At 56.5% G+C, this 9,109-nt stretch overlaps 1 protein-coding gene across 1 annotated transcript; it reads right to left on the bottom strand.

Annotated features, from left to right (window-relative positions):
* Nucleotides 1–1,594: 1,594 nt before the first annotated feature.
* Nucleotides 1,595–9,036, bottom strand: GRHPR (glyoxylate reductase/hydroxypyruvate reductase). Its single transcript, XM_014962553.1, has 7 exons — nucleotides 8,838–9,036; nucleotides 8,277–8,393; nucleotides 7,672–7,760; nucleotides 7,079–7,183; nucleotides 5,822–5,957; nucleotides 5,039–5,169; nucleotides 1,595–1,835 (listed from the first exon to the last, which is right to left on the bottom strand). Exons 1-7 carry the CDS (start codon nucleotides 8,882–8,884, stop codon nucleotides 1,714–1,716), a joined length of 747 nt encoding a protein of 248 aa, XP_014818039.1. The 5' UTR covers nucleotides 8,885–9,036; the 3' UTR covers nucleotides 1,595–1,713.
* Between the last annotated feature and the right edge of the window lie 73 nt (nucleotides 9,037–9,109).

Raw genomic sequence — 9,109 nt, forward strand, 5'->3', positions numbered from 1 at the left:
CCCCAGGGCTCCCAAAGGGTTGGTTCCCACCCGAGGAAGAGCAGACCCCTGACCCGGGCTGGTCTGCAGCAGACTGGGGTGGGCTGCAGCCACAGGGGATGGGGAAAATTGCCCCTTAGTCTTGGGCAGAAAACTTTGCAAATCCACAGCCACTGGCAAGTGCTGGCTGAGGACAGTGAGGAATGAGCTTCTCCTGCCCTGACGAGCACAGCTGGATGCTGGACTCACTGCACAGGATCCTGCTGCCAACAGATCACGGGCACGTCCCCGGTAAAATTGCAAAATGCCGCCTTGACCCTTTCCACCCCTGCAGCAGAAGGGTGCTGAGGGATCGACCCCAACACGCACGCACTCAAAGGGGTTTTCTGAGAAGTTTTACATGTGTTAAATTCCTCCTGCCAGTGTCACAGCCACCTACCTTTCCTCCAAGGGACCAATGCTACCAGGGCATGCTGCCCTCAGGGCATGGACAGCAGCCCAAGGAGCACCCACAGAATCACAGAATGATTTGGGGTTGGAAGGGACCTCCAGAGATCATCTAGTTCAACCCCCGGCAAGAGCAGGTCCACCTAGAGCAGGTTGCACAGGAACGTGTCTGGGGTTTGAATGTCTCCAGCGAAGAAGACTCGACCATCTCTCTGGGCAGCCTGTTCCAGGGCTCTGCCACCCTCACAGGAAAGAAGTTCCTCCTCATGTTTAGATGGAACTTCTTATATTCAAGTTTGTGCACATTTCCTCTTCTCCTATCCCTGGGCACCAATGAAAAAAAGATCGGCCCCATCCTCCCCTTTAAGTATTTACATGCATTGATCAGATCCTCCCTCACTGGCTATGTCACCGGCTGGAGCAGAGCCTTGCTGGCTGGACAGGTTGGGGGAGATGGGTTCCAGCCCCCATTTACAAAAGTGGGACAGTCACTGGAGGAGAGACGGAAGCCCGAAGTCCCTGAAATGTGCTCATCCAGGCTGTCCTGGAGCTAGAGGCTTGGCACCGCTCAGGTCTCCCTTTGCACCAAGACGTGTCATGCCAAGTCGGGGAAGAAAATGAACTGGAGAGGGGAGCTCAGTGGAAGGTGTCAGAACCTCCCCGTGTTCATTGCAGTTTGCAACCCACTTCAGAGCCATGCCCAGAAGGAGCTACAGGGACAAAAGGCAGAGCTGGAGACACCAGGGGAGACGTGAAAGCCTTTTGGCTTCTCTTTAGGCACCGGATGAACAGAAACATCACACCCTGGCACCTATTCATCACAGCCTGTTGACACATGCTCGGCAGTGGGCTGGCAACAGCTCTACTGCATGGCCACCTCTCCTCCCTCCCTGGCTACAAGCTCCACTGTGGAACTGCCTGGCCCTGGCAGTGACTTAGGAATCTGGCTTTGAGGTCAGGAACTGCAGCAGCAGCTGGCCAGCAAAATATTGGACAGTCCTGGCACTGCAGGTGTTTCTGAATTGGGGCCAAACATGGTCCATTGCCTGCCAAGCACAGTGGTGGCACAACCACAGGACTCACAGCCCCCGTACTCACCCCACATACTCAGGGGCTCCACCATGCACCCCAGGGGCACCCTGGTCTCAAACAAAATGAGCACAAAATGTTCACTGCATCTCTTTAATGGCTGTGGTGCAGGTCCCTCTTCTCTGCAGAGTCGAGGAGGCACAGGACAGGTCCCCAAGGCTTCTCCAGGGAAGGTAATTTGAGTCCTGGCTCTGTCCCTCAGAGCTGCAGCTCGTGGGGCATCGGCTCCCCTCGCAGCCCAGCCAGCAGGTTGTTGGCTGCCAGCACAGCCATGGTGCTCCTGGTGGCGTACGTGGCGCTCCCGACGTGTGGCAGGATCACTGCAGGAGACAGGGAAGGCTACTCACTCATTTCTTACCTTTGCTGACCCCCTGCAGCCTCTTTCAGGGCTCTCCCCATGGGGGCAACCCAGATCCTGCATCAGCCGCAGCTCTGCCTGGAGCCGACATCAGACATGGAGCATGGAACAAAACCATCACTTGCTGAGAGCTGGAAAAAACATCTGATAAGCGGCTAACTGAGCTATTTTTGAAGTCCTTGAGGCCAGAGATAGTCAGCAAAGAGTGGATCCTGCTTCCTGAGTTCAGGCTTAGCAATCACTTTCCTGCATGGACTCAGTCGGTGGGAGATATAAAATACTATCCCTGTGGCAGCCAAACTCGCAGAGGGATTTGCCTGCTGTTGCCTGATTGCCACACAGCTTGAGGAAGTTCTGCTCACTGCTGGGCACAAACCAACATATACTGGGACAAGAGCCTGAAGACTGCTGTGAAACCGCATTTTACAGACCTCTGGGTACACTGCAGGGACACGTGTGGAGGTGAACGGCCCCCACCAACCAGAGATAGCACAGGCAGGGCAGGGATTGTCATCCACCTGCGTGAAAAGGCTCCTTTTGCACAATGCAAAGGAATGAGCCTGAGTTGCTTTAGTGGTAAATTGTTATAACATCAGCAGTGGACAGTACTTGCCCAAGACATGGAGAAAAGCCTGCATTGCAGTCTCTGTTTTATCATAATTTCTGCAGGCAATGCAGGTGCCTGAACACCCGGCATGCCACTGCCCTGGGGAGAGAAGGTTCCCCGAGAAGAACTCTGGGGCCACGTAGGTTCTTTCTCCCCAGTGGAGAACCAGGCTGGGTTCCTGGTTCCCTGTGAGAGTAATGTCAGCCCTTCTTCCTCCTCTACTGACGCCGTGCTCCTCTGGCTGCTGAAACTATTTGGCAGTTTTGGTGAAATCTATGAATAGTTTCAGAAGCCTCATCAAAACCTCATTTCTGTGAAAGTAAATATATATGTATTTATTTGTGTCTTGCTTTGTGTTGTTCCAGAGCTCTAAAATATTTGAAGTCCTGCAAGTACTTCCAGAAATCTCTGCCTTTATCATTTCTCACACTGTCTTCTATGGGAACCAAAGCAAACCAATAAAAAATAGTTTTTAGCAAAAAGATAATCAAAGCAACAGCTATAAACTTGTACTTCATAAATGGACAACTAGCCATGGGCAGTTCCAAATTTTCATGCACGTCTCTATGGTTTCTTTTAGGAACAGACTTTTCCTACTCCAAGAACATCCTTCACGAAGAGAGGACACACACTCGCTGTCGGGAGGAGAGGAAAGCTCCCGGTCCCGCTTCGCAGGGGAAGGGCCGGTCACTCACTGGGGACCACAGGAGGGAGGCAATGACCACCCCAGGAGCCGCCCCCAACTCATCCCAGCCTGTGGTGCCTGTGAGGATGGAGCTGCACTGGTGCATGGCCAGGCCATGAGAAACAGCCCCCTGCACAGCCCCCTGGTCCGCAGCAATGAGGATCCCAGCAAAACACCGAGGGCTGCTCCCGTCCCGCACCAAAACATCATCCTGCCCCCACGGCAGCTCCCAGCTTCTGGGAAAGCACCAACAAAACTAATAGTGATGGGCTACTGCCCTGGCTGCAGGAGCTCCTCTCTCCCCCGCTGGCAGCCACCAGCGCTGAAGCACAAGAGTGGCCAAACAAGCCCCTTCCTGACTGAACCTCTTCACCCAACCCAACCTCCTCTGCAGAAGGCTTAGTCCTGGCACCAGCACCTTCCTACTCCCCTGGTGCCTGCTACCACCCAGAAAACAGGTGCTCGCTGGGCACCCCTCTCCCAGTGAGAGTTGCCTTGGGCTGTCCAGGGGATGCAGCCAGACCACCTGCACAGAAGCGGAGCAGCCTGGATGGGGCTTTGAGCAACCTGGTCCAGTGGGAGGTGTCCCTGCCAAGGACAGGGGGACGGAATAAATGATCTTTAAGGCCCCTTTGAACTCTAACCAGTCTAGGATGTATGATTTTATGATTCTAAGTCTCTGCTCATCCCATAGTGTAAGCACTTGCTGGCCTCTGCAGCTTGGGGAACATGGATGTCAGCACAAGGCCAGCACAGAATGAACTGTGCTGCTGAGCAGGGCACCGAGCTTGCGCCTGGCAGCCCTGCAGGGTGGGCTACCGAGCCAGTCCCATGGCAGTGGCAGCGCTCTGGAGGCCGAGACTCCTCCAGGCAGACTCAGCACCCAGCTTTGTAGCCACACGGGAAGCTGTTCTTGCAGACCATATGCCCAGGAGCTTACGGAGCACCAGAGCTCAGCAGGGCAGGAGCAGGGATTTGGTTTCTCATTCAGGCACCTGCTGGTATTGGGCTCCTCTGTGACTTTCACCCCATGCCCCAGCCCATCGAATGGGGATCCATCAGGAACGTGTTTGTGGGAAAGTAAAGGAAGATTGGTGAGGAGGACTGTAAATACACTCAAGTGACTCGCATGTGGGGTGCTGAAAAACACATCTGTCACACTAATTGTTGCTTAGTTTTGTGTGCTCAACAAGTAGAACATCTGCACTTAGATAACACAGGCCTGCAATGGACTCAGGGGCACCTTATCAAACACGCCTGGGATTCTTGCCCTCCTGTTGAAGAGATCAAAGCACAGCAGAAAACTCTGCCTGCCTGAATCCTTGAAATACAGGCCCAAGCAGCAAGTGGGAGCACTCTCGCTCTCTCACTCCCTTGCTAACAAGGACTCTCTTGCTAATAAGGACTCTCACTCCACAGTGCCTGCGGCCCCTGCTTGCCTGCCTCTGCCCGGGTGCTGCTTCAGAGGTTCCCGGATCCACGAGCTATTGAGATTAAATTTGTTCTTTGCCCTTAATCCGTGGTTTTGTGGTTGTTCCTGTGTCCTGCCTGCATCGGCTCACACAGTGTTAAAAATTGAGCCAATGTCAACTGCTTTCTGAGAACTAAAACACCTCCCAAGCTTGTTTTACATCTCGCTGATGAAGTTCTTCCCACCTGGCAGCTCCTCCTGTTGTACGATGGTGACCTACACTCTGCCAAAAACACCTGGACCTCCCTGCCCTTCCACGACTCACTGCTTGTTCGCACCAGCTGGCTCCCGGGACTGGAAATTCCTATCCCACCATCTGGTGGATCCCCAGATGTCAGCGCAGGAGGCACCAGACGCATGGTGCTGGAGCCAAGCAGGGCCATTGTCCCACCAGACACTCACCGCAGTTCTTGAGGGAGAGGAGAGGGTGGTTGGTGGGCAGCGGCTCCGGCGTGGTGACATCCAGGCCTGCTGCTGCGATCTGCCCCTGGGCCAAGGCATCGTACAGGTCCTCCTGGTTGACCACGGCCCCCCTGGCACACAGAGGGAGAGACCCACACCACTGACCAGGGGCCCCACGGCTTCCCAGGGGGACAGGGCCAGGGCACTGACCATGCAGGACAGCCTGGGTAGTGGCACCCGGGTCTCCAGGGCTGCCCTAGTGGAGCTCAGACCCCTCTGGACACCATGAGCTGCTCCTGCTCCAGGCCATGTGCCAGTGGGGAGAAGAGTCAAGCGCAGGCAGCCATGGAGGAGGCACAGCAGCCTGGGGCACCCGGGGTGGACGCCGTGTGTGGGGGTGCATGGAATCTGCCCCACCACCACAAGATGACAGTGGGAATGGGAGGCTACCGCTGGACATGGCCAAGGAGCCCTGTCACAGCTGCCTCTGTCCCAAGAGCAAAGCTTACGGAGGCCACAGCCCTCACCCAGGGAACCCCTCAGCTTCACCCTCCTGTCACCCAATAGTTACCCTTCCGTCCACCCCATGGGGCAGGGCCCTACAGAGGAGACAGAGGCTTTAGCCACCCCGAACAGCTTATCTGGCTTGACCCGAAGGGACCATGGGCTGGAGACCGCAGACCCCATGCTGGGCAGACGGTGCCAGCAGCCACAATGGCCGTATGTGCCACACACAGTCTAAGGGATCCCCCTGCAGACTCCAGGAGACTGCGCTGCAATTACCTGCTCGTGTTGACGAACACGGAGGTCTTCTTCATTCTGGTGAAGAAGTTCTTGTTGCACATTCCCTGGGTGGCCGGAGTCAAAGCGCAGGTCACCACGACGAAGTCTGACTCCTCAGCCAGCCTCGTGAGTGGGACTGAGTGGAGAAACATGGGTCACAGCTCTGCTCGGGGACCTCAGGGCACAGCCCACTAACCCCTCTGATCCCCAGGATTCGCCAGTGAGCGGTGCTCTGGAGATATGTGGCCAACCCTTCTCCCCAGACGGGGAGACACAAGGACCAGCAAACACCTAAGAGGAACCACACATGTTCCTACAGATGTTACTGTGGTCCTTTGTCTCACTTTTAAATTAAAATCAGCCCATTTGGGAATCTAGCGATGCTTCTGCCACCTGGCCCAAAGGAGGCTCTGGTATTTCATGCTCAGACAGCAAGGTAGGGCAGCAGCAGTTCACACCAGCTTTACATCTCTTCACACAGTCTACAGATAATGACCTGTGCCACTTCCACTCCTTGGGGTGAGAGGAAAGTGCAAGGAGCAGGAAAAGTTCTGTCAGTGACTTTGTGCAAAAAAAGTACCAAGTGGAAATGTGCTGGCTTTGGATTGAAAAATCAGCATTTGATGCACATCTTGGGACTCCAACAGGTCCACAGAAAAGTCCTGTTCAGCATCTCAGAGACATTCCTAGTCCTGGCTGGGCTGTGACATTCATTTTAAAGCAGGAGGTTAAAGCTGACATTTGTGTCCAGCCACCAACAGCTACCCTCAGTGAAGATCTGTGGTCCCATCCCCTCCTCCCCGCAGGACATCTCATACCCATCCCATGGGGGATGCCCCGTGAGACCTTCTCCCCCTTCCCTGCTGCTTTCCTCGCTCTGTCCCTTATGTTCCACCTCCTTGTGGGGATGAAACTAACTGGTAATCACAAACAGACGGACACAGGGAGAAGGTGAAAGGCCAAAGGAGCAGAAGCAGCCACAGTCCATGCCGGCACTCCCGGCCGGCACCACGCAGCTAAGAGGTGGCAGGATTCCCTCCCCGCCACCACCGCTGCCGCATGGGATGTGTCTGGATCTGCCATCCCCTCCTTTGGGGTCCCCACAGCAGCTCACAGTAACAGGTCACCCAGAACCCCCAGCTTGCTCCCTATCCCACCCCCATGGGTGACACCCCTCCGGAGCCATCCCAGCCCACACTGCCCTGCAGTGGGCCACCGACCACCAACCGCTGCCGCTGCTCCGGGCCCCTTCCTTACCAAACTCGGCTTCAAACTCAGCGGCGTTCTCTGGTTTCGGCTGACTGCCACTGTACAAAAACTTCTTGACCCCAAAGGGCTTCAGGCGGCGGGCAACCGCCTGTCCTAGGAGCAGAGAGAGACGTGTGTCCAGCTGCTGTGCTGGGGCGAGGTGTCTTCTGCTGCTCCTCTGGGAGCAGGAACAGCCTCCCAGCCACAGTGAAGCTGCAGAAAGGGAGCTGCAGGCCATCAAACCCAGAGCTACCCATGGGTGCACACTGCGAAGTGAGAAGTAGCCACCTGCTGACAAAAGTCCACAACTGAAGGGACGACGAGCATGTCACCTTGGACTTTGTCAGGGCATTTGTTTAACTGAAAGCTGAGGGAACGATGTCCAGTTTACTGCAGAACTCAGATGTAGTGGAACAGTTTGAACGCTTTGAACTTTTAAGGTCTAGGCCTGATGAGTCAAGATGGCTGTTTGGAGAGGCCAGCTCTCCTTGTTCTCATAGATTTTAAAGAGGTGAGCACTGGGGACACCGCCCTGGTTGAGCTTCCAAAACCACCTTGCCCTCACTGGGGACACATAAACCTTGCACCTGACACGCACTTACCTATTCTCCCCAGCCCTATGATGCCCACAGTACTATCAGACAGACCATAGCCACACATCCATAAGGGCTTCCATGTTGTCCAGCCACCACTAGCAGAGAGAGCAAGATAGAAACCAATGTCAGAGAGCAGCAGGGGAGAGCCTGCTCCGAGCCCAGTGCCGGAGAGCACAGCGCTGCGGGAGGCAGCCCCTCTGCAAAGGTGGATGATCTTACAACCAGCCTCTATGAGGTTCCTGCTTCAGGTGACCTCGGTGGTCTCCTGCAGGAAACACTTGGACCTCTGGTGTGCAGCAGTGGCAGCCTTGGGATTGATTTAATTCAGGCATTGCCAACCACAGCCCTGGAGCGACTGCCGGTCAGTGAGCTCTGGCCAGTGACCTTCCATGTGTGTCCTACCCGAGGGGTCTGTGGTGGCTGCAAGTGACCCCTCCTGCAGGTCCTCTACCTCATGCAGGGCGGGGAGCTCTGCCCCTCTCAAGCCCCTGAGCAGCACGTCTGCAGCCATGGAGCTGCAGGAGACTCCACCTGGGCCTGCATGGCGTTTGGTGCAGCTCCGGCTTCGTCTGCTGGCGGCTCCCCCGGGCTGTCCCCGCTCCCATACTCACTTCTTCACCTGCTCCACGGCCTCGGGCAGCCGGCGGCAGGTGGCCAGCAGCAAGGCCACGGAGAGCTCTGCAGTGGCGTCGGTCAGGACGTCAGGGGTGTAGCCCACACGGATCCCTCTGCAAGGCAAGCACAGCTCACCAGGGTCAATGCCGGCAAGCCCAGGGGGGGACATCAGGATTTCCAGGCACGTCACTGCCGTTACACCTCTTCCAGGTGCCTGCAGCAGCACGTGTAAGAGGACATCCCTTTGGCTCCTCAGCCCTTCCTCCAAAGACTGTTCTCAGCCACAGCTGGGGGGGTTATCCTGGCCTCACCCCAGCATCTGAAGGCTCCTCCAGCCCCAGAGGGGTTGGGGGTGACCCCAGCCATACCCCAGCAAGAGAGAGGTGCTGGTGGCAAACCCCACCCAGCCCCACGCTCCACAAAAGCCCACCCGCCAGGCCCATTCCGAGGTGACTTCCAGCTCTGTGGGACCAGAAACTGCTGAGCTTCACCCTCCTTCCCTGCCACCTCCCCCGGCCCTCCCCATCCCGCAGAGGGGCAGGAGAGCCAAGGCTTACCGCTTCTTGATTTCGTCCAGGGCGAGGTGGTCAAACCCCACCGACATCGTGCTGATGACTTTCAGGCTGGGCCCTGCAAGACACCACCCGCACGGGGCTGCCCCGTGTCACCCGGGGTCCGGGCAGGGGACGGGAACGGCGGGAGGGGAAGGAAACGGGAGAGAAACAGGGGAAGGGGAGAGAGGGAGGGAAGGGAGGGAGGGGAAGGTGCGAGGGCACGAGAGGGGCAGGGGAATGGTGAGGGCATGGTACGGGGGTGGGGGCAGGGGAAT

The sequence above is a fragment of the Calidris pugnax genome, unplaced genomic scaffold (genome assembly GCF_001431845.1).
Source record: "Calidris pugnax isolate Ruff unplaced genomic scaffold, ASM143184v1 scaffold499, whole genome shotgun sequence".
In the NCBI taxonomy this organism is placed as follows: domain Eukaryota; kingdom Metazoa; phylum Chordata; class Aves; order Charadriiformes; family Scolopacidae; genus Calidris; species Calidris pugnax.

Excerpts from the sequence above, each read along its gene's own strand:
- GRHPR (XM_014962553.1), bottom strand. The coding sequence starts at position 8,884 with ATGTCGGTGGGGTTTGACCACCTCGCCCTGGACGAAATCAAGAAGCG. Across the intron at positions 5,958-7,078 it reads TGAGTTTGAAGCCGAGTTTG|TCCCACTCACGAGGCTGGCT; the intron begins GTAAGGAAGGGG and ends TTCTCCACTCAG. Across the intron at positions 5,170-5,821 it reads GTGTTCGTCAACACGAGCAG|GGGGGCCGTGGTCAACCAGG; the intron begins GTAATTGCAGCG and ends TCTGTGTGCCAG.